Source organism: Symphalangus syndactylus, chromosome 18, assembly GCF_028878055.3.
Source record: "Symphalangus syndactylus isolate Jambi chromosome 18, NHGRI_mSymSyn1-v2.1_pri, whole genome shotgun sequence".
NCBI classification, from domain to species: Eukaryota; Metazoa; Chordata; class Mammalia; order Primates; family Hylobatidae; genus Symphalangus; species Symphalangus syndactylus.
Window position 1 is genome coordinate 102,856,492 of NC_072440.2, and position 25,270 is coordinate 102,881,761.

Sequence of the window (25,270 nt, forward strand, 5' to 3'; positions counted from 1 at the left end):
CTTGAAACGTAGGAAAGAGCAGCTACATACCCGTGTCTCCAAGTTAAGGTTGGCAGTTTTCCCGTCCACTGTGACGCTAAGAATAGAGTCATCCTTTACACTTATACAGTCTTCTCCAAATATGTCCCTTAAAATAAGCAGAAATGCAGGATTAGTGAAAATGCCCAGCTTTATATATTTGAGGAAAAAATAAAACTGAAGATAGGTCCTAGTTCTAAAGTAGAATACTGTATTTACTTTTTTTTTCTTTTTTTTGAGATGGAGTCTTGCTCTGTTGCCCAGGCTGGAGTGCAGTGGCACAATCTTGGCTCACTGCAACCTCCGCCTCCCGGATTCAAGTGGTTCTCCTGCCTCAGCTTCCCTAATAGCTGGGATTACAGGTGTGCACGACCACAGCTGGCTAATTTTTGTATTTTTAGTAGAGTCAGGGTTTCACCATTTTGGCCAGGCTGGTCTTGAACTCCTAGCCTCAAGTGATCCACCTGCCTCGGCCTCCCAAAGTGCTGGGATTACAGGCATGAGCCACCATGCCCAGCCTGTATTTACTTTTGAGACAAGCTTCTTATTTGCGTTGATACAGCTTATTAAGTTTATAAAACAGGGAAAATACACAGCTATTATTCAAGAATGATCTATTCAGCAGGCATCATGCTAGGTGGTTTATATACATTATCTTAACCTATAATAATTTTGGTAAGGATCCCCTTTTACATGTGAAGAAAACAAGACACAGAAGTTAAGTGATTTGCTTAAAGCCTCACGGCTAGTAAACAGCTGAGCCGGCATTCAAATCCAGGTATCCAGGTTTAAATGGCTCCCAAGCCCACTAGCTGTTCACTCCTACTTCAATTGAACTTGGTATTTATTGAGCATCTTCTATGTGGCAGATTTCTTCTGTGCTAGGAGCTGGGGATACAGAAGGCACTAAGACATTACCTCTGTCATTGAGAGAAACAGTTTTGATCATTAATTTCAACATTGTCCCCATTGGGACAGAGGTGTTAGGAAACAGCAGTCCACCAGCAGGCTGAGTGCAGGTAAGAAAGGCAGGCCCACGGACCATGGTCAGCCTAGGACAGTTAACACTGACAACACCATATTAAGCTGGGGAAGGGAGGAGTGGGAATCAACTGCTTGCATCTTCAGGCAGTTACTGCTCATCATATGTGTGAATAAACTTAGGTGGGACCCTAGCACAAAAGAAAAGATTGTATTTTATTTTATTTATTTATTTTGAGACGGAGTCTTGCTTGTTGCCCAGGCTGGAGTGCTGTGTCGCGATCTCGGCCCACTGCAACCTCTGCCTCCTGGTTTAAGCAATTCTCCTTCCTCAGCCTCCTGAGTAGTTGGGATTACAAGCACCCACCACCACACCTGGCTCATTTTTGTATTTTTAGTAGGGGTATTTTAGATGGGGTTTTGCCATGTTGGCCAGGCTGGTCTCGAACCCCTGACCTCAAGTGATCCACCTGCCTAGGCCTCCCAAAGTGCTGGGATTACAGGTGTGGGCCACCGCACCCAGCCAAAAAGATTATATTTTAAATACAGAAATGAATTCAAAAGGATAGGAAAAAAAGGTTTCATTTTCATGTGATCCAATGTTGGCTTGTCTAAAGAAACCAATACATTTACTCCTATCTAATCCTGAGTGTTTAAACAACTGGGGAAATAGCTGCATTTTTAAGGGTACGATTGGCTTTGAAGTTTAAGGACATGGGAACCTCCCGTTCCTGGCCGAATGGAAGCTGTCTCATACTCCTGTTCCTCAGAGTTGAATAGTTCTGGTGTGTTTGTGGGAGGTGAGGGAGAGGGAGGGGAGGCAGGAAGAGTGGTGTCAGGAGGACAGGGAAGAAGGCCAGAGTGAAAGTCCAGTGGAAGGGCCGCAGCCTCCCGCAGACTGCCCTCCCCACGGCTCCCGAGGACCAGCCGCAGCAATGTGAACTTCCATTCTGTACTCCGACTGCAGCACATGGGACAGCGGGGCCAGTCTAGGGCCATATGTGTTTTCTATTCCTGTAGAGCCGCCAACAGAACTGCTGTAGTCAAATCCCTGGTCACCAACACCCACCTTCTACAATAGGGCTGTTTAACCTGGGGTCCCAGGATAGCCTGTGGGAGGGGGTTGTCTAACCTCCTTGAAATCAAAGGTAAAACTGCATATATGTGTGTCCCCTGCCCCCGCCCCACAGCCTTACCTGACTGCCAAAGGGGTCAAGGATCTAAAAATGATTAAGATACTCAGACTTCAACGCTGGCAGAGTTGAGCCTCTGCAAAATGAGTTCAGAGAACCAGAGGCTCCAGGGGTGGGAACCAGTAAAATCTGCGGCCTTTTCAACCGCCATGGAAATCACTGTGCTTGCACTGTTGGCCAGTTTTGTATGAGAGGAATGCGCTTTAAACTCAAAATGACAACACAGAGAATACTGTTTTGAAGATGTATGACAACTTCTATACGCAAAGTCATCATTTAAAGCCTATCATTTTTTTTTTTAAGCCACTAAACTGCTGCTTTAGTGGGCCGGGCATGGTGGCTCATGCCTGTACTCCCAGCACTTTGGGAGACTGAGGCAGGTGGATCACAAGGTCAGGAACTCGTGACCAGCCTGGCCAATATGGTGAAACCCTGTCTCTACTAAAAATACAAAAAATAGCTGGGTATGGTGGCGTGCGCCTGTAGTCCCAGCTGCTTGGTAGGTTGAGGCAGGAGAATCGCTTGAACCCAGGAGGTGGAGGTTGCAGTGAGCCGAGATTGTGCCACTGCACTCCAGCCTGGACGACAGAGTGAGACTCCGTCTCAGAAAAAAAAAAAAAAAAGTTGGTGTAGAATTTTGGGGAAAGGAAGAAAGGAACAGAAATGTTAGCATAAAAACCTTCTAAACTAGCAGGACACCTTACTTTGTTAAAACGTCTAATGGGGCAAGGGCTCACGTCTGTAATTCCAGCACTTTGGGAAGCCAAGGCAGGAGGATCCCTTGAGCCCAGGAATTTGAGACCAGCCTGGGCAACATAGGGAGTCCCTGTCTCTCCAAAAAAATAAAATTAGCTGGGCATGGTGGTGGAAGCCTGTGATCCCAGCTACTCGGGAGGCTGAGGTAGATTGCTTGAGCCTGGGAGTCGAGGCTGCAGTGAGCCAAGATCACACCACTGTATTCTAGTCTGGGCAGTGGAGCAAGACTCTATCTCCCAAAAATAAAAATAAAATAAAATAAAGAGAAATGCTTAAAGGTAATTCATTGCTTACAGACTGAGAAGAGTCTAGAAGAACACCATTTTACAAAGAATTCACATTTAACAAGTAAATATATAAGATAATTCTTGAAGATACAGCAACATTCAGCTAAGATTTTTGTACTTGTCCTTGATGAGAATGTTTTAACCCTTGCTAACTGTGCCAGCCCTGTGCCAGCGTCCTGAAGCACTGTATTAAATGAAACACAAACGGCTGACCTAGCAGGTCACAGGTGAGTGTGGAGCTGGCAGGGAACGGTTCCAACCCCTCTCTTTCCTAACAGAGAAGCAGGCCTCAGAGCATTGCAGTGGCCTGGTTGGAGCCACACCCCAGTCCTTGAAGGAGCCAGAGCCCAATCCAGGGCTCCTTCCAGCCCACTGTCACTGTCTTGTTGAGAAATAATGGGTGAAAAACTTACTGAAGCATGATCTCCAACCTCTTGCTGTAAACGTGCATTTCTAATTTTTTAGAAACCTTCTGTACTGCACCTGGAAAAAAAAAGTGACAGAGAGTGATAGCAATTTCTAAATTCCTATTCAGAATAATTTCCAAATCAATAATCAGAATCTGGTTACTGATAAGTTAAAGTGATTAACTATGGAATCCTTAAAGTGACAAGCATGGATTTGTATTATTTGCCTGCTAAAGGAAGTGGATATTTTCATCATTTAATTTCATGTTCTTTTTATGTGTTTGTTTGTTTGTTTATTTATTTATTTATTTATTTATTTATTTTCTGAGACGGAGTCTCGCTCTGTTGCCCAGGCTGGAGTGCAGTGGCGCGATCTTGGCTCACTGCAAGCTCCGCCTCCCAGATTCACTCCATTCTCCTGCCTCAGCCTCCTGAGTAGCCGGGACTATAGGTGCCCGCCACCATGCCCGGCTAATTTTTTGTATTTTTTTAGTAGAGACGGGGTTTCGCCATGTTAGCCAGGATGGTCTCGATCTCCTGACCTCGTGATCCGCCCGCCTCGGCCTCCCAAAGTGCTGGAATTATAGGCGTGAGCCACCGTGCCCGGCCTATATGTATTTTAAAAAAATTTTTCTATTACATCTTTTCACCCTTTCTCCAATATTTCATGTTCTTATTAACCAAGAAATGACACTTAATATTATTTTTAATTTTATTTCCCACATTTCTCAAACTTTACATTTATGACCACGGGCAATTAACTCCAGGAATTCTAGGGGCATATTCAAGCTCAAAGATCTGTGAAGTCTTTTATCTAAAATGTGATATAAATTTAGCTTTCTATTAGATATAATTATTTTAATAAAAATTAATACTTAAAATGACTTGCCCATTAAATTACTCAGCTTTCCTTCCAAAACAAAGAAATCTGACAGCTTGGGAAGATGGGCCCCCCTTAATCTGGAGTTTCAGACATGCTGTGACCCCTCATTCAACAGCTCAGTGCATCACCAATAGCAAAAGAGTGCAGAGCTCACAGTCTGGCACTTCCTCAGAAAGTTAAACAGTGAGCATTTGACCTAGTAATTCTACTCCTAGGTATAGATCCAAGAGAAATGAAAGCATATGTCTGCAGAAAAAGTTACATCCAAATCTCCATGGTAGCACTATTCATAAAAGCCGTAAAATAGAAACAACCGAAGTATCCATCAACAGATGAATGGATAAACAAAATGTGTTGTGTCCATACAACGGGAAATTATTTGGCCATAAAAAGGAATGAAGTACCAATTTATAGGACAACACGGATGAACCTTGAACACAGCATAGTGAAGGAAGCCAGTTGTCAAAAGCTATATATTGTATGATTCCATTTATCTGAAACGCTGAGAACAGGCAAATCCAGGGAGGCAGGAAGTAGATTAGTGGTTGCTTTGTTGGGGAGAATATAGAGATTGGGGCATCATAAGTAAGGGATATGGGGTTCCTTTTCGGAGGTGTGCATTTATTTATTTATTTATTTATTTATTTAGAGATAGGGTCTTGCACTGTTGCCCAGGCTGGACTGTAGTGGTGTGATCACGGCTCACTGCAGCCTTAACCTCTGGGCTCTGGTGATCCTCTCACCTCAGCCTCTCAGGTAGTTGGGACTACATGCATGCCCAGCTAATTGTGTGTGTGTGTGTGTGTGTGTGTGTGTGTGTGTGTGTGTGTAGAGATGGGGTTTCACCATGTTGCCCAAGTTGGTCTCAAACTCCCAGGTTCAAGCAATCTGCTCCCCTGGGCCTCCCAAAGTGCTGGGATTACAGGTGTGAGCCACCATGTCTGGCCTGGTGTGATGTAAATGTTTTAAAGTTGATTGTGGTGATGGTTGTACAACTCTGAATATGCTAAACATCATTGAATTCTACACTTCATATGGATGAATTGCATGGTATGTGAATTATGTATCAATAATGCTGTTACAAAAAGAGTAGTGCAGAATTTTAAAATCCTTCAGACAAAACACACACACACACCCCATATATATGGATATTGTCATCATTTAATTTCATGTTCTTATATATATATATATATATATATATATATACATACATACACTATATATATATATAGCAAACAAAAAGACTTCATTTTACAAAAGGGCTATCAGAATATAATGAAGAGAAGGCAACCTTGGTGGCATCTGATTTGGATTGAACAGATTAAGATAGGAAGTGAAGGCCAGCTGAGCTCTTAGAAGGACGGGTGAGGGGAGGGGGGCTTAGAGCTGAAAGCTGGGCTGGCCCAAATGTGAAAATCCCAAGTTTGGATAGGAAGAAGTCAGTTTGATAAATAATAAATATACATAATCAACTTCCTCTTTTATATATTTTTTATATATACGTGTGTGTGTGTGTGTGTGTGTGTGTGTGTGTGTGTGAAATGGGGGAAAATACCAGAAATAATCTTATGGCCTCACCTATAAACAGGAAAATGTACGACTGTAATTTCTTTCTTCTTTTTTTTCCTTAGAAAGAGTGTCTCGCTCTGTTGCCCAGGCTGGAGTGCGGTGGTGCAATCATAGCTCACTGTAACCTTGAACTCCTGGGCTCAAGTGATCCTCTCATCTCAGCCTCTCAAGTAGCTAGGCCTATAGGTGTGTGCTACCATACCTAAGACTCTTGTCATTTCAAAGAGACCAAAAATTATGATTTCTTCAATGCACTTTCAATTTCTCAGCCCAAGTAATTACTTTCTCATGTAACACTATGACTTTTTAAAATATTATATCATCTGAGTGTAGCTTTATTAACTCACTTCTGCACTCCCACTACCTATTTCAATCTACTCTACGGAAAAGACTCAAATTGTCATTTCTCCTAAACTATTCTATAATTCAACCATACTTCATCTAATTCTTTTTAATTCATGAATTTCAATTGTATATACAACTAACTACTCGCCTGTAATCCCAGCACTTTGGGAGGCTGAGAAGGGAGGACTGCTTGAGCCCAGGAGTTGGAGACCAGCCTCAGCAACATAGCGAGACCCCATCTCTGTTAAAAAAAATAATAAGCCCAGGTGGAGTGGCTCACATCTGGAATCCTAGCACTCTGGGGGGCCAAGGTGGGCAGATCACTTGAGCTCAGGTATTTGAGACTAGCCTGGGCCACATGGTGAAACCCTGTCTCTACAAAAAACAGAAAAATTAGCCAGGCGTGGTGGTGCACGTCTATAGTCCCAGCTACTTGGGGGTGCTGAGGTGGGGGGACCACTTGAGCCCAGGAGGTCGAGGCTGCAGTGAGCTGAGATCATGCCACTGTACTCTAGCCTGCGACAGACACCCTGTCTCAAAAAATAAAATAAAGTAAAATAAAAATAAAAATATAAAAAAACACAAAAACAAAAAACTAACCAGGTGCTAGCCAAGAAAGCTATATAATAGAACTTTTATACTTTAATTATAATCATTAGTTTTATTATTAATTACTAAAATAAGCACTTAATTGACATGTAAAAATCTCACAATATATTAAAAATAAATATCTAAGCTATAAAACTATTAAAAGAAACTTTCCAAAGTTTATGTGTGTGTGTGTGTGTGTGTATATATATATATTTGCAAATTCCTGCATTAATATTTAGACAAACTAGTCAGACACATGAGATCATATTAAACACAGAACTATACAATCAGACATGTATACCTGTTCTTGGTAGGTCTGTGTGTCAAAACAGGACACATATATGCTGAAAACAGGTGCCATGTAAAATAGAAGAATGTTAAGGAATATAAAAACAAAATAATGTATTTTGAAAATATATAAGATTTCCCCTTTAGTTAAGAATGGGGACACATAAATTGAGGTTGGTGGTGAGACACACACACACACACACATACATACACACACACTGCAGATACAAATACAAGTTGTGTTTCCAGAATCTGGACTGAAGTGTCAGGAGGCTAAGAAATGAAAAGGGAGAAAAATGCCATCAAGGAAGAATCGGATTGTTTCACAGAGGTGCCTTGAGAAGAGGGCAACTTTTTCTGTAAATGGCCAGATGGCATTCTAGGCTTTGTAGACCACAGGGTCGCTGTCGCAATGACTCAATTCTGCTGCTGTAGCAGGAAAGAAGTATCAGAGGAGATGAACCAGTGTGCACGGCTGTGCTTCGGTAACACCGTACTTACCAAAGCAGGCGGGCTAGGTGTGGCTTGTGGGCCACAGTTGCTGACTCTGCCCTAAATGTGAAAATCCCAAGTTTGGATAGGAAGAAGTCAGTTCGATAAATAATAAATATACAGAATCAACTTTCTCATGACCAGCATTAGTGTCACGTGTACCAGTTCTTGCAATACTTGTCACCTTTGAAAGGAGCAAGTGCTACTTATTAAAACCTGTCACTTAGCCCCATGAGTGACAACTCTCCATGCTGATGTATCACATACATACCGTGGATCATTATCTTAAAGTTCATCCTGTCTGTTCTCTTTCTGTCGCCACTTACAGCTAATCCAACAGGAAATACTGCTGGCTTTATTAAAACACCTCCAGAATCCAGCCACTTTGCGATATCCCCATGACTTCCACCCTAATCTGAGCCACTGTCTGCCACCTGGATGACTGAAGAAACTCCCAGCTGGAGCCTCTGCTTTCCTGCTTGCCCTCCTAACAGTAGTTTCAGCAAGCACCACGGCAGTCCTTTAAAAACTCTGTCAGATCCTGTCTCAGCCCCGCTCAAAGCTCTGCAGCATAGCCGCATTTTACTCACACTGAAAGTCTGAGGTCCTTACGATGGCCAACAAGACCCTATGGGATCTGCCCAACTCCAAACCCTATCAGGAAGCCCTGGGACACGCCAGAATGTCAGATCCTTGGAGGGGGCAGATCTGTTTGCTTTATTCACTGATGTTTCCTAAGCACTTCGAGGCATGCCTGCTGGGGAGCAGGTGCTCAGTAAACATCTGTCAGATGAATGTTAATGAAAATATGCAAGCACTTCATCATCCCAGAGGAATATAAAACCTCATTCTCCATAAACTACAAAATGGGGAAGAACTAGGAAACACAAGGCACCCAGCCAGCCGAACAAATGTTAAATACACGGAATACACAGAAACAGCCCAGTTCTAACCTATCTGCAATGAACCTCTGCTGAAATGGTCAGAGGCTAACCAAAGGAAGGAATGTTTTTATTATTAGCGTAAGAGGGATCACTAATAATACAGTGATAATTAATTTAAATTCAATTACTGCAGATCAGAGTAAAGGTACATTTCATTTTGGACCGGAGTATTAAGAGAAATAATCAAGATAAAGGCAAACCAATCTATGATAGGTCATGTATTCCTTCCTGTATAACACACACACGAGCTATGTGGAGATTATCTTCATACCACAGCACCTCTTGTTTTTCAGCATCACCACTAGGCAGAGCCCTCATCAGAACAGCAGACGACAACCTGACAACATCTCTGTGATCCCTCCTCTGCCACATGGAAAACAGGCTGGCAGAGCTCAGACACTAAACATCACCAAAGACGTTGTAGTCACACAACATCCTAACTGGCCTAAAAATGTGCCATTTTTGCATAGAAACTTCATTTTTCAGAAAAATATATAAATTTCTAATTAGTTGACTGTATTACAAAAAAGACTTCATTTTACAAAAGGGCTATTGGAATATAGTGAAGAGAAAGCAACCCTGGCCGGGCGCGGTGGCTCACGCTTGTAATCCTAGCACTTTGGGAGGCCGAGGCGGGCAGATCACGAGGTCAGGAGATCGAGACCACGGTGAAACCCCGTCTCTACTAAAAAATACAAAAAATTAGCCGGGCGTGGTGGGGGGTGCCTGTAGTCCCAGCTACTCTGAGAGGCTGAGGCAGGAGAATGGCGTGAACCCGGGAGGCGGAGCTTGCAGTGAGCCAAGATTGCGCCACTGCACTCCAGCCTGGGCGACAGAGCGAGACTCCGTCTCAAAAAAAAAAAAAAAAAAAAAAAGCAACCCTGGTGGCATTTGATTTGAACTGAACAGACTAAGATAGGAAGTGAAGGCCAGCTGTGCTCTTAGAAGGATGGGGGCCTTAGAGCTGAAAGCTGCGCGGCCCAAAGCCCTGGGTGTGATTCTGCTCTCCACACCTAACCCTCTTCCCCACGTCACTGTGCCTAACTTCTACACCACTACTTACTCATGATCTTTTAAAAAGATCCTCCTAGGCCCGGCGCGGTGGCTCACGCCTGTAATCCCAGCACCTTGGGAGGCCAAGGCAGGCGGATCACGAGGTCAGGAGTTTGAGACCAGCCTGACCAACATGGTGAAAGCCCGTCTCTACTAAAAATACAAAAATTAGCTGGGCGTGGTGGCACATGCCTCTAATTCCAGCTACTCAGGAGGCTGTGGCAGGAGAATCGCTTGAATCCGGGAGGTGGAGGTTGCAGTGAGCCAAATTGCGCCACTGTACTCCAGCCTCGGTGACACAGTGGAGACTCCATCTCAAAATAAATAAATAAAAATAAAATAAAAAAAAAGATCCTCCTTCCCACCCTGCACACCTTTATTTTTACCACCTAAGATAAGTAAGAGAAAAACAATTTTTTTTTTTCTGAGATGGAGTATCGCTCTGTCACCCAGGCTGCAGTGCAGTGGCATGATCTCTGCTCACTGCACCCTCTGCCTCCCAGGTTCAAGCGATTCTCGTGCCTCACCCTCCTGAGTAGCTGGGATTACAGGCAGCTGCCACCATCCCTGGCTAATTTTTTTTGTATTTTTAGAAAAAATGGGGTTTCACCATGTTGGCCAGGCTGGTCTCAGACTCCTGACCTTAAGGGATCCGCCTGCCTCAGTCTCCCAAAGTACTGGGATTACAAGTGTGAGCCACCGTGCCCAACTGGAAGAGAAAATTGACAACTGCATTTTTTCTGTCAATATATTTGTACCCCAGGATTAAGACTGTGACCTTGAGCATCATGTAAGAATCCAGGGTGTGGCATTCTTCTGTGGCTTATATAAAAATGCACAGCTGTCTCCTGTGTTACATGCACATGGGAGGAGCCATTTCCCATGAGTTAATTCAGCTAAAACAAGTTATCAAATGATGTCCAAATGATCATGTTTACAATTACTGAAAACAAATTCAAATGCTTACCAGTGACTCAAATGAATAACAGATTTAGATTATCTGAAAGTATTCGTTTGTATTACAGATGCACCATAAGAAATGAATTACAAAGTAGTCTGCTAAACTTTTTTCTCATGAAATCAAAGAACTAACTAACTGTATATTTTCAAGGCACAGTATAATATTCTCTCAGAGCCCAGGATCTAATGGTCTGTGAAAGGGTAAAGGCTCAGGCTTCCCAGAATACTTCCCGTATGGTCACTTCCCCCATCACAGCACACAGGACTACTCCATATGTCGGAGACTCACAGCTCAAAACATGTAAAGAGCTAGGTACGGTGGCTCATGCCTGTAGTCTCAGCCACTCAGGAGGCTGAAGTGAGAGGATCATTTGAGCCCAGGCATTTGAGAGCAGCCTGGGCAAACAAAGCAAGACTTTGTCTCAAAAAAAGAAAAAAAAAGACATATATTATGCTGACTTAAGTATAAAATAGAATCAAAGAAATTACACAAAAATATCTTCACTGTTTTCTCTGGTTGAAAATTGTCCCATAGGGAGATTCAATCCTATTCAACAAATTTTATTAAATATGAAGATAGTAGCGTATCTTCCTAATCTGGCTCAATTCATCAATATTTTGGAATTTCTGATTCAATTATTTTTAAGAGGACTGCTTCTAAAAGGATTTTATCTTAGTCTTAATTGCAGCCAGGTTGCTGCAGTATGAGTGAAGAGCCAGGACAAAAATAAGCAAAATACTAACAATATGCATTGCTGTGTGTATTTTATATCTTAAAGATTACATAGAAATGATCAAGTTTGTTAGGAGTCTATGTACTGCTTTTTAATTCACAGAAACATAAGAAAAATGAAAGAATTAAAGGATAAAAATGAGTGGCTGGGTGCGGTGGCTCACAGTTGTAATCCCAGCACTTTGGGAGGCTGAGGCAGGCGGATCACGAGGTCAGGAGTTCAAGATCAGCCTGGCTAACACAGTGAAACCCCATCTCTACTAAAAATACAAAAATTAGCTGGGTGTGGTGGCAGGTACCTATAATCCCAACTACTTGGGAGGCTGAGGCAGGAGAATTGCTTGAACCTGGGAAGCAGAGGATGCAGTGAGCCGAGATTGTGCCACTGCACTCCAGCCTGGACAACAGAGCTAGACTCCATCTCCAAAAAAAAAAAAAAAAAAAAAGGATAAAAATGAACGAACTCTTACCTTTTCTTATTTTGGGATTTGACTGAACTTCCAATATCACAGTTGTTACTGTATCTGCATACATATCATTAGAAGGGTTTGCCAGCCACTGGAAAGCAAAAGGCAGAATTAGGAAGTGACCTACCTATAGTGACCAACCACAAAAGCTACAACTACAACCCACCAAACCATGGACTGTACATACGAAACTACTGCTTCTGGCATTTTCAATGAAATTAACTGACTCATTGTTTACTGAAATTAATAATACTATACTCCTCTAATTTTCTGTAAACAACAAAAGTAAATTGTACTGAGCCCTTCTTTTTGACAGTGTTTTATAGGCATTATCTTTAATTTTCATAACTAATAGCACAATTAATTTCATTTTATAAAAGAGAAAACTGACTCAAAAGTAACTTGCACAGGATAATCACTGGTGCTGGGACTGAACTCAAATTCCTAATGCTTATTATATTTAGTATAGTATATGACTACAGACAGAATGTGAAGAGGGTAATTTTTTTTTTTTTTTTGAGATGGAATTTTGCTCCCGTTGCCCAGGCTGGAGTGCAATGGCGTGATCTTGGCTCAGTGCAACCTCTGCCTCCCATGTTCAAGTAATTCTCCTGCCTCCCAAGTAGCTGGGATTACAGGCATGTGCCACCACGCCCGGCTAATTTTATATTTTTACTAGAGATGGGGTTTCTCCACGTTGGTCAGGCTGGTCTCGCAACTCCTGACCTCAGGTGATCCGCCCACCTCGGCCTCCCAAAGTGCTGGGATTACAGGCATGAGGCACCGCGCCTGACCAAGAGGGTAATATTTTTAAATATTTACTTTTGCTTCTCACACTAAGCCTCAGATCCCCTGGCTTTTGTTCCTAGGGTAAACAATCTCTGACATGTCTACCCTAGGAACAAAAATATATTATCTACTATGTATGTATAAATGAATGAATGAATGAATGATAGAGGCAGGGTCTTGCTGTGTTACCCAGGCTGGTCTTGAACTCCTGGGTTCAAGTGATCTGCCCAACTTGGCCTCCCAAGGTGCTAGGATTACAGGTGTGAGCCATCATACACAGCCTCTAATAGTATTTAGTAGAATGAGCTAAATTAATATCTCTTATAACTTCCCCCTTTTTCTGATATTAACATTATATATATTGTTCTATGTAACTTCATGTTTATAGATAACTACTCCTTTTCACACTTTCTTTTTTTTCTTTTGAGACAGGGTCTGGCTCTGCCACCCAGGTTGGAGTGCAGTGGTGTGATTTTTGCTCATTGCAACCTCTGTTTCCCAGATGCAAGTGATTCTCCTGCCTCAGCCTCCCAAGTAGCTGGGACTTTAGGTGCCATGTCTGGCTAATTTTTGTATTTTTAGTAGAGACGTTCTTTCACCATGTTGGCCAGGGTGGTCTTGAACTCCTGACCTCAGATGATTCGCCTGCCTTGGCCTCCCGAAGTGCTGGGATTACAGCTGTGAGCCACTGGGCCCAGCCTGACACTTTCTTTAGTTGCTTCTAGCCTTATGAATCAAATTTAGACTTAAATCACAGAATTGTATTGGGACCAAAGCTGATAAATCTTTTTTGTTTTAAAAATAGAATGTATGCGACGCGGGTGGATCACTTGAGGTCAGGAGTTCAAGACCATCCTGGCCAACATGGTGAAACCCCATCTCTAACTAAAAATACAAAAATTAGCTGGGCATGGTGGCATGCACCTGTAGTCTCAGCTAGTCAGGAGGCTGAGGCAGAAGAATTGTTTGAACCTAGGAGGTGGAGGTTGCAGAGAGCTGAGGTCACACCACTGCACTCCAGCCTGGGTGACAGAGCAAGACTCTGTCTCAAAAAAAGAAAAAAAAATTAGAATATATGAACGAAATAGCTGACCATCTACCTTGGCAATTTATATACAATTCTACCTTGGGGCATAGCAGTAGACAAGGTACCTCTCTGGACTATTCAATGATAGGCCTCATTTTGAAAGTCCTTCTTTAAACTTAACAGGTGCCAATCTATCAAAATCAACCATGCAATTCCTTTGGTATCTGTCTTCCAAATTCCACAAGTTGGAGTTTAAAATTCTAACAGGAACCACATCACTTAATTTAATAATTTCTATCCTTTCCAGATTTGGGTCACTTTATTGTTGTTTATTTGAATCTTCAAAATTCTGCTCTTTTAATGAGTGGTACCTAAGTTTGTTTAATTTAACAGAATTAAATTTTTACCTTAAGAATTGTAAAACCTTCTGATATAACTGAAGACATCCTGGAGTAGCACAAAGTCAGGTAAGACTTACAGGACAGGACTATACTTATTACACATACTAAATACGAACCTTAATTTATTATTAGGTTTTTTTGTGACTACATAGAAAATGCTCAGCTACTTAATTATACTTAATGCTGATCCTTAAAACATATATATATATATACTTTCCAACAATATTCTTTTTCTAATTGGGAAGACACTAATTTTCTCTACAATTGTTCATGAACTTTTTAAAACTTTTTTCCCTCATTGTTTAGGTCAATGATCTTTTCTTACTTCTAATACCACCATGCCTGGTTCTTGTATTACAGTAATATTTTTGAACACTTTCAGAGCAGGTTTTTCTTGAATTTCTAATTCTTCCACATCACCTGAAAGAAAGATGTAACTATAAGATGTATATACTTTTCTGATAATCTTCCAGAGACCATTCATTTGTTTATAGAGACAACGAAAATAAAGCAGCTACACAATTAAAAAGTTAGTAACTCATTTATATAGTCAATTTTTAAACAGCAAAATACAGCAACGGAAAGGTCTGAACATGTATTGCAAGCATTCATCTAACTAGGTTGCATTTACTTTGGACATCAAACATTTTATCAGTAGCGAACTTAAGTGATGCTCAAACATCTATCTTTTGTATACAAGAGATTTAGCCTTCCACTAGCATCTTAACATATAACATAAAATTTGTCAATTGTTGCCAACTAGTTTCGTCTACCTTCTGTCTTCGTAAGCTTCAACATTCTACAGCAAAATTCTATTGTTGAAGAGACTTTTCTGGTCTTTCTAGCATCCTCTTAATCAAGGATAGTTCAGACATATTTTATTAACCTTCCATGTTATGACAGATTATCCTAGTGCAAGGTTCCGAGGTTTTAAAAAAAAGATTCTTTCTACTGCTTTATTTTATGGTAGTAGCTCATGAGTCATGAAGAGCGTTACTGATGGAAAATGTATTTTGTAATATGAAGTGTTCTTGCTTTATCAGAAAGTCTACACCTTTTAATTTAGTCACTGCCCCTCATGATGTTAATATACAAAATCTCGAACTCAAATGGTCTAATATGAAAACAAACTAGGTTTATTTTCTCACTGGCCTTTGGCCAGTGGTCATCAACTCTTATAAAACCTGCTGTATAGACTGGTATCGATAGAACCAGAAAAATTATTTTCACTGGTCAAAGAAAAGAAACAGATAAAATTTTAGGTATGGTCAAGTAAAATAGATTTCAAACACAAGGAACAAAGACTACTAAATTTTAAGTGGGTCAAAGGTAAGTATTACAGAATTAAAAAAAATTTGAGTATATTTTCTTTTTTAATTTTTTTTTTAAGTTTTTCTTATTTTTTTCCCAGGACCATCAGGCAAGAATATGAGTGTATTTTCCAAAATTTCACAGAAAGGCAATAATAACATGACCATATATATTAATAAAACTTACACAATTCTGAGACAATTATCAAAATTAAGTAACATTCTTTTCTAGATAGAAAATTATCTTACTGAAAGACAGAAAACAATGAAATGAATTTCAATACACACACACACCTGTCAATTTCTGCAGCTGGTAATAGAGCAAATTAAAGGGACCAGTATATGGAATGGCTTGGGTCTGCTTCACAGTGCTCATGGCCAAGTCAGTATAATCTGAAGAGAAAATTAGAATAGACTTGAAGAAACAATACCAGTCCTACGAAACACATACCAGGAGCAAAGAAAAAAGAAATAAAAGCAAAGTAAATGTGAACATGTTTTTCAGAAAGCTAACAAGCTGCTCCTTAATTTGGTACCACCTTACATTTCCCCACTGATCTCCCTATGTCCCTACCTCTCCCCTTCGGTTAACTTCTGCTCCAGCTGTAAGAAAGCACCTCATGGCCAGGCGCAGTGGCTCATGCCTGTAATCCCAGCACTTTGGGAGTCTGAGGCAGGTGGATCACGAGATCACGAGTTCAAGACCAGCCTGGCCAACATGGTGAAACCCCGTCTCTACTAAAACTACAAAAATTAGCCGGGTGTGGTGGCGCATGCCTGTAATCCCAGCTACTCGGGAGGCTGAGGCAGAGAATTGCTTGAACCTGGGAGGCAGAGGCACAAGTGAGCCGAGATCGTGTCACTGCACTCTAGCCTGGGCAACAGAGCAAGACTCCGTCTCAAAAAAAACCCCTCCAAAAAATAAAAAAAATAAATAAAAAAAAGAAAGCACCTCATGTCCCCAAACATACCAGGTTCTTGGATGCCACAGAGCTGGTATGCCAGCTGTCATCTTCCTTCTTTCCTTGGTAACTCCCAACAATCTTTCACCACCTGGCACAAGGGCTGCCTAATTTACAAAGCTTTTTCCAACTCCTGAGGTGCACAGTCTGTCTTCAAGTACTTATCATGCGCTTCTACATGTCACTGAACAATACTGGGATTAATTCTTCCCAAGACTGCTTCCTTCATTAGACAGATTTCAAGGGCTGGGACTACGTGGCATAAGAGTAAGAGCTTAGGCCTGGCGCGGTGGCTCACGCCTGTAATCCCAGCACTTTGGGAGGCCAAGGCGGGTGGATCACGAGGTCAGGATATTGAGACCATCCTGGCTAACACGGTGAAACCCCATCTCTACTAAAAATACAAAAAATTAGCCAGGTGTAGTGGCAGGCGCCTGTAGTCCCAGCTATTTGGGAGGCTGAGGCAGGAGAATGGCATGAACCCGGGAGGTGGAGCTTGCAGTGAGCAGAGACTGCGCGCCACTGCACTCCAGCCTGGGCAACAGAGTGAGATGCCATCTCAAAAAAAAAAAAAAAAAAAAAAAAAAAAGAGTAAGAGCTCACTAACTCAGAATGAAGGCACAAGTCAGACAGTGACCTATGATGCTACGAAAACTGACAGCAGGGCATTCTCACAGGTAAATACCTCATCATGGCTGCTATTTCTTTCTTTTTTTTTTTTTTTTTTTGAGACAGAGTCTCGCACTGTCGCCCAGGTTGGAGTGCAATGGCGTGATCTTGGCTCACTGCAACCTCTGCCTCCCGCGTTTAAGCAACTCTCTTGCCACAGCCTCCCGAGTAGCTGGGACTACAGGCACGTGCCACCACACCCAGCTAATTTTTGTATTTTTAGTAGAGATGGGGTTTTACCACGTTGGCCAGGATGGTCTCAAACTCCTGACCTTGTGATATGCCCACCTTGACCTCCCAAAGTGCTGGGATTACAGGCGTGAGCCACCGTGCCGTGCTGCTGTTTTTTATTCCTGCATAAAGCATATATAATATATTAGTACCATGTAAATCACCTTGAGCATAGTATTTACTTGAAGATAATACCATATTCATTGGAAAATGACTTATTGATGGCTCAGTAAATTTATAAAGACAAAGAATGCACATGGAAATGTGTATCAACTTTGGGAAAAAAGCAGTTTACAAATTAAAATGTAATCTTCTTAGTTTTGTGCAATTTTTCCTTTTTTTTGAGATGGAGTCTCGCTGTGTCACTAGGCTGCAATGCAGTGGCATTATCTCAGCTCACTGCAACCTCCACCTCCCATGTTCAAGCCATTCTCCTGCCTCAGCCTCCCGAGTAGCTGGGACTACAGATGCGTGGCCACCACATACAGCTAATTTTTGTATTTTTAGTAGAGATGGGGTTTCACCATGTTGGTCAGGATGGTCTCAATCTCTTGACCTCATGATTAACCCACCTCGGCCTCCCAAAGTGTTGGGATAACAGGCGTGAGCTACTGCACTTGGCCCAAGTTTTCATTTTTCTCTACAGTGAGCTTCAATTTATACACACACATTAGAGGCATCAGTTATACAGTTGGTGTTACTTATTTGGATGTTGAAAGTTCCAATGTAATGAAAAAATTAGGCTTTACATTAATACTTTTTTGCTTTTAAAGAAATTATACAAGTTTTTGTTCCTACTCCTTTTGGAATGGTGAAGGAATAGAAAGGCCCAGCAAGTGATGTAAAGCTCATAAAAAACTGAAATGCTTATGCAAAGTTCATAAAAACCAAACAGCTTATCCAGGGAATCCAAAGTCACTTCAGAAAATAAAAGCCCATCAGTCTCTTGTAGAGGGTAGAAAACAAGGTGAACTCAGAAATGAACTTATGTTTCCAAAGATGAAGAAAGTGATTTCACAAATAATTTCAATCTTTCAGTAGTTCATGGGAGGTGTTTTTTTCTCTCCACAGAGCTAATTAGCTAACTTGCCCCTATTCCTTTTTTATTATTTGTCTGTTACTTAAAATTTGGCCACAAGGTAAAGAGAAGTTTTCACAGATTTTCTTTCAGTGCTAAAGTGAAGTTAGATTTGACATTTAATAGTATACTTACTGGACAGGTCGCAAGGAGAAAGTATGTGATAATTAAAGTTTCTTTTAACAAGTATTCCTGAGACCCGCTGGCCTTGTTCTGGTTTTTTGTCTGCTAAAAATCCCATAACCTGTAAAAAAAAAAAAAAAAATACTTGAAGAAAATAGAACCTGGTAAAATGCAGTTTTTCAGGTAGTAAAATGCAGTTCATCGTAATGATGACCATAACACCTTTGAACTATGAAAACAACATATGGATTTAATCATGAAAAACATGAAATGTTTAATATCTCTATGATGAGGGCAGTCGTACCAGTGTCAAAGGGAAGAGTCACAGTGGCAGATCTGGCACAGTTCAATTCTAATCAGTTCAACAAGCAAGTAACTTACTAGGTGCCAGGGCTTAAGAAAGCTCTCACTAGCTGCACTGCAGTAGGGAAGGCTGGGAAGTCCCCGTGAAACACACACATGCACTCCCTCAGGCTGGCTGCAAACTCGTAACAGAGAGTGAGACCCACTGATACAAACCTGGGAGGCTGTGGTACACCTAACACTAAAAGCAGCAGCAGCGGCTTTGAATAAAAAGGTCAATAAAGACAGGTTATGGGTGAGCTCATACATTGAGGGAGAAACATTTTTAAGAGAATAAAATAACAACCGTTTAAAAACAAAAATATTACAAATGTGAAACCCACCTTTTTTTTTTTTTTTTTTTTGAGATGGTGTCTCACTGTCACCCAGGCTGGAGTGCAGTGGCACAATTTCAGCTCACTGCAACCTCTGCCTCCCAAGTTCAAGCGATTCTCCCACCTCAGCCTCTCACGTAGTTGGGATTACAGTCGCCCACCACCATGCCTGGCTAATTTTTGTATTTTTAGTAGAGATGGGGCTTTGCCACGTTGGCCAGGCTGGTCTCAAACTCCTGACCTCAAGTGATCTGCCTGCCTCTGCCTCTCAAAGTGTTAGAATTACAGGCGTGAGCCACCACACCCAGCCCCACTATTCATTTTTTTCAAGTTTCATTTATGGCCAGGTTCGGTGGCTCATGCCTGTAATCCCAGCACTTTGGGAGGCTCAGGCAGGTGGATCATGAGGTCAAGAGATTGAGACCATCCGGGCCAACATGGTGAAACCCCATCTCTACTAAAAATACAAAAAAACTACCCGGCCGTGGTGGCGGGTACCTGTAGTCCCAGCTACTTGGGAGGCTGAGGCAGGAGAATGGCGTGAACCTGGGTGGCGGAGCTTACAGTGAGCTGAGATGGCGCCACTGCACTCCAGCCTGGCGACAGAGCGAGACTCTGTCTCAAAAAAGAGTTTTGTGTATTTATTTTTTTGAGACAGAGTCTTGCTCTGTCACCCAAGCTGGAACGCAGTGGTGCAATCATTGTTCACCATGTGTGTCACCATTCCTGGCTTATTTTTGTATTTTTTGTAGAGATGGGGTTTCACTATGTTGCCCATGCTGATCTTGAATTCCTGAGCTTAAGGGATCTGCCTGCTATGGCCTCCCAAAGTGCTGGGATTACAGGCGAAAGCCACCATGCCTGGCTGAAACCCAGTATTCTTAAATATAACTTCTCTCAACTGCAAATAAATCAGCTCAAGGAAATAAAGGCAGTGTGCTCCATACTTGTTTACCTTTAAGCAAGTAAGGGCAAACAGCAACCAGGCACTGCTGTATTTGTTCTCATAACTATAAACACAGAGGGTTGTATTTCATAGGATTTCTTAGGGTTATTTTCTACTTAACTGCTGGTAGCTTTCAGAAAAGAACCTTTGCTCCTAGGAGACTAATTTTAATACAGTGATGTTGTACTTGAGAGAGAAAAATAACTAAAGGTAATAATTTTAAATCATTAAAATTATGGGTGAGAAACAGAACACTCCAATAAGAAACCCAACTTTTCCTGAACTCAGTTCAATTTATCTTCTAAACTGTCTGACTGCAAAACTTTCTTTTTTCTCCCCACATATCCACCACCAGCAGAGTATGGGAAATACAGTTCTAGATTCTCAACCGAGTATATTTTTCTACAGGTATAAGAAAAATACTATTAAATTGGCCCCTGAAAAGTTTTGTGGACAGTAAGACTCAGGAGTAACTACAACCATTTACAACAAAAACCTCATACCCTAAGTTTTGCTAATTTCTTTTTTCCTCCAATTCACCTTCAAGAAAGGATATTCATTAATTACCATCTGCAGGTTTGGCTCATTATGTATTAAAAGTGTGTTGTAAAGTTGCTTATTAACATGTCGATTTTTTTTTTTTTTAGATGGAGTCTTGCTCTGTTGCCCAGGCTGGAGTGCAGTGGCATGGTCTCGGCTCACTGCAACCTCCGCCTCCCGGGTTCAAGCGATTCTCCTGCCTCAGCCTCCCGAGTGGCTATGACTACAGTTGCACACAACCACGACTGGCTAGTTTTCGTATCTTTAGTAGAGACAAGGTTTCTCCATGTTGGCCAGGCTGGTCTAGAACTCCTGACCTCAGATGATTGGTCCGCCATATGTTGATATTTAAACCTTCAACTAAATCATTAAAAGTTTGAGCCTCAGACTGGGCACAGTGGGTCACGCCTGTAATCCCAGCACTTTGGGAGGCCAAGGCAGGTGGATCATTTGAGGTCAGGAATTCGAGACCAGCCTGGCCAATGTGGTGAAATACCGTCTCTACTAAAAATACAAAAAAAATTAGCTGGGCGTGGTGGTGGGCACCTGTGATCCCAGCTAATCAGGAGGCTGAGGTAGGAGAATTGCATGAACCTGGGAGGCGGAGGTTGCAGTGAGCTGACATTGCACCATTGCACTCCAGCCTGGGCGACAGAATGAGACCCCTTCTAAAAAAAAAAAAAAAAAAAAATAGTGCCTGTATTCCTAGCTACTTGGGAGGCTGAGATGGGAGGATCAGCTGAGCCTAGGGAGGTCAAGGCTGCAGTGAGTCATGAACGCACCACTGCACTCCAGCCTCGGCAACAGAGTGAGACCCCATCTCAAAACAAAAAAACAGAACATGGGAGTTGCAGATATCTCTTCAACATATTGATTTCAATTCCTTTTTAAAAATTTAAAATTATATATGTAATTTTTAAAAAGTTTCTCTTAGAAGTATTTCTAAACGAGTTGTGATCAACAGAAGATGCAGACTTCTGACAACATCCCTCTAAAAAGCCAGCTCAGGCTTTCCTTAACTATTTCAACTTTAAATTCTGAAAATGTTACATTTCACTCTCAAAAATGATTAATTCTTTTTTTATTTTTTTGACAAGGTCTTGCTCTGTCACCCAGGCTGGAGTGCAGTGACAGGACAATGGCCCACTGTAGCCTCAACCTCTTGAGCTCAAACCATCCTCCCACCTCAGCCTCCCAGGTAGTTGGGACTATAGGAGCATGCCACTGCACCCAGCTAATTTTTGTATTTTTCGTAGAGACTGGGTTTCACCACGTTGCCCAGGCTGGTCTTGAACTCCTGAGCTAAAGCGATTCCCCTGACTCGGCCTCCCAAAGTCCTGGGATTACAGGAGTGAGCCACCGTGCCCAGCCTTGATTACTTCTTTTTTGTTCGTTTGTTTGTTTTGAGACAGAGTCTCACTGTCACTCAGGCTGGAGTGCAGTGGCGCGATCACAGCTCACCCCGCAACCTCCATCTCTCAGGTTCGATCTCGGCTCACTGTAACCTCCATCTCCTGGGTTCAAGGAATTCTCCCGCCTCAACCTCCCAAGTAGCTGAGATTACAGGCACCTGCAAGCATACCCAGCTAATTTTTTTTTAATTTTTTTTTTTTTTTAGTAGAGCCGGGGTTTTACCATGGTGGCCAGGTTGGTCTCCAACTCCTGACCTCAAGTGATCCACACGCCTTGGCCTCCCAAAGTGCTGGGATTACAGGAGGGAACCACTGTGTCCGGCCGATTAATTTTTAAAAAGAAAATGTTTCATATATTCCATCATATCTACACAAACATACATGTTTAGAGATATGAGCCTATCTTTAGATTCTCAGGGAGAATGACAAGAGGTGGTCACAAGGCTATACTGGCTACAGTAACAAACAGTAACAAACAGTTCTTTACCCTCAGATGTGGGTAGGAAAAGCAAGTGGGGATATGGATTAAAGAGCTATGAGATTCAGCTGCATTAAGATCTAATCTAGGCTGGGCACGGTGGCTCATGCCTGTAATCCCAGCACTTTGGGAGGCTGAGGTGGGTGGATCACGAGGTCAAGAGATCAAGACCATCCTGGCCAACTTGGTGAAACCCCATCTCTACTAAAGATGCAAACATTAGCTGGGCATGATGGCAGGCGCCTATAATCCCAGCTACTCAGGAGGCTGAGGCAGGAGAATTGCTGGAACCCAGGAGGCGGAGGTTGCAGTGAGCTGAGATTGCACCATTGCACTCCAGCCTGATGACAGAGCGAGACTCCGTCTCACAAAAAAAAAATCTAATCTAGCTGAACATTTTCCACCTGAAGAAATGAATGGACAGAACCAAAAGAAGCCAAAAGGATAAGGATAAAATTCCTGTAGTATAACAAGTAGACAGAAATAAGCATATTCTTTTGACTAAAGATCTATTTTCTTAAGAAGTACAGTCTTTCCTGAAGAAAAAACATGTATCGGATAGACAGGAACCATAACCTTTTACCTTGGCTAGTTTTTCTCCTCTGAAGTTTAAGGTCACTGCTTCTGTATTCCGAGGATTATGAACCTCTATGTGAACTTCATCATTATCTTCATATTCTCGAATCAGTGCTGCTTTCAATCTGGCCATTTCGTTCTGTTCTCCATGGACTAAAATCTACATAGAATAAATGTTAAAATATAGGGAAACATAATTCACATTAATCATGGTCCTTAGCTGAATTAAATATATGAAATAGAGACATACTTGGAAGTTATGAAACTTTACTACTTTTAAGGACTTCCAGCCGATTCAACTTGTGTACACATATTCATTCTGTTTGGTTTTAAAAGATCCTTATGTGGTACTATTTGAACAGAGTAAAGAAACTTCTTTTCTACTCCAGTCTTTGCCACTCATGAGATACACGCCTTTTCCATGTTTCACTGCTTCTATGTTCACAGTGGTAAAGGGCTGACTTCTGTAGTCTCTTCTAGTTTTAAATGCCTATGACTCTTGTACAAAACTATTGCTACCCTACTGTCTTAGAAAACACCCATACTTCTTTTTTTTCTTTTTGTGAGATGGAGTCTTGCTCTGTTGCCCAGGCTGGAGTGTAGTAGTGGCGTGATCTCAGCTCACTGCAGCCCCTACCTCCTGAGTTCCAGTGATTCTCCTGCCTGAGCCTCCCGAGTCGCTGGCACTACAGGTGCACGCCACCATGCCTGGCTAATTTTTATATTTTTAGTAGAGACGGGGTTTTACCATGTTGGTCAGGCTGGTCTCGAAATCTTGACTTTGTGATCTGCCTGCCTCAGCCTCCCAAAGTGCTGGGATTACAGGTGTGAGCCACCATGCCTGGCCTACCTCATATACTTATTTATTTTTGGAGATAGGCTCTCACTCTGTTGTCTACGCTGGAGTGCAGTGGTGTGATCATGGCTCACTACAGCCTCAACCTCCAGGGATCAAGCAGTCCTCCTGGCTCAGCCTCCCACATAGCCAGGACCACATGCACAGGCCACCACCATGCCCGGTTAATATTTGTATTTTTTGTAGAGACAGGGTCTTGCATATTGCCCAAGGTGGTCTTGAACTCCTGGGCTCAAGTGATCTGCTCACCTTGGCCTCCCAAAGTGCTAGGATTATAGGCGTGAGCCACTGTGCCTATCCTAATAAAATATTTCAGAACCAAATGGAACATTTTATTACTTTATATATTTCTTTATTTAAAGACAGAGTCTTGCTCTCTTTCCCAGGGTGGAGTGCAGTGGCATAATCTTGGCTCACTGTGGCCTCAATCTCCCAGGCTTATGCAATCTTCCCACCTTAGCCACCCAGGTAGCTGGGACTACAGGCATGAGCCACCATGCTTGGCTAGTTTTATTTTATTCTTGTAGAGACAAGGTCTCACTATGTGGTCTCACTAGGCTGGTCTCAAACTTCTGGGCAGTCCTCCAACCTCAGCCTTGCATAGTGGTGCGATTACAGGCATGAGCCACTGTGCCCAGCCCCAAATGGAATATTTTAGAGGGTATTTGCAACAGCAGCATTAGCTACCAGTCCCTTTCCATTCACTTTTGTAAATTCTGTCTTACAAGATAGATTGTTATTTTTTTGTTGGTTTGAGACAGTCTTACTCTGCTGCCCAGGCTGGAGTGCAGTGTCACGATCTTGGCTCACTGCAGCCTCTGCCTCCAGCGTTCAAAGGATTCTCGTGCCTCAGCCTCCAAGTAGCTGGGATTACAGGTGTGAACCACCACCTATCTAATTTTTATACTTTTAGTACAGATGGAGTTTCACCGTGTTGGTCAGGCTGGTCTTGAACTCCTGGCCTCAAGTGATCCACCCACCTCGGCCTCCCAAAGTGCTGGGATTGCAGGACTGAGCCACTGCACCCGGCCAAGATAGATTGTTCTTAGACTCTCACACGTGGTAGATGGCTTGTGGCTGGGCATGGCCAGCACCAGCATGTGGCAGGGGCTTACTGTTTGGTGGGGAAGCGCCTGGGCCTGGCTGTCTGAGCAGAATCCTGGTGCTGCTGCTTATTAGTTGTGTAACCTTGACCAAGTGATTTCACACCTCAGTTGTCTCATCTGCA

The 25,270-nt window shown here is 42.3% G+C and overlaps 1 protein-coding gene across 3 annotated transcripts in view; it reads right to left on the bottom strand.

The window, feature by feature from the left end:
• The window catches only part of CPSF3 (cleavage and polyadenylation specific factor 3), a 51,838-nt gene that overhangs the window by 3,092 nt on the left and 23,476 nt on the right, over positions 1-25,270 (bottom strand). For all 3 annotated transcript variants that reach the window (XM_063623980.1, XM_055253854.2, XM_055253853.2), the window contains 7 exons: positions 23,194-23,346; positions 18,570-18,678; positions 15,789-15,887; positions 14,510-14,604; positions 11,971-12,058; positions 3,649-3,718; positions 31-127 (listed from right to left, as the gene is read on the bottom strand). In XM_063623980.1, coding sequence (XP_063480050.1) covers positions 31-127; positions 3,649-3,718; positions 11,971-12,058; positions 14,510-14,604; positions 15,789-15,887; positions 18,570-18,678; positions 23,194-23,346 — 711 coding nt within the window. The remainder of the gene's footprint in view (positions 1-30; positions 128-3,648; positions 3,719-11,970; positions 12,059-14,509; positions 14,605-15,788; positions 15,888-18,569; positions 18,679-23,193; positions 23,347-25,270) is intronic.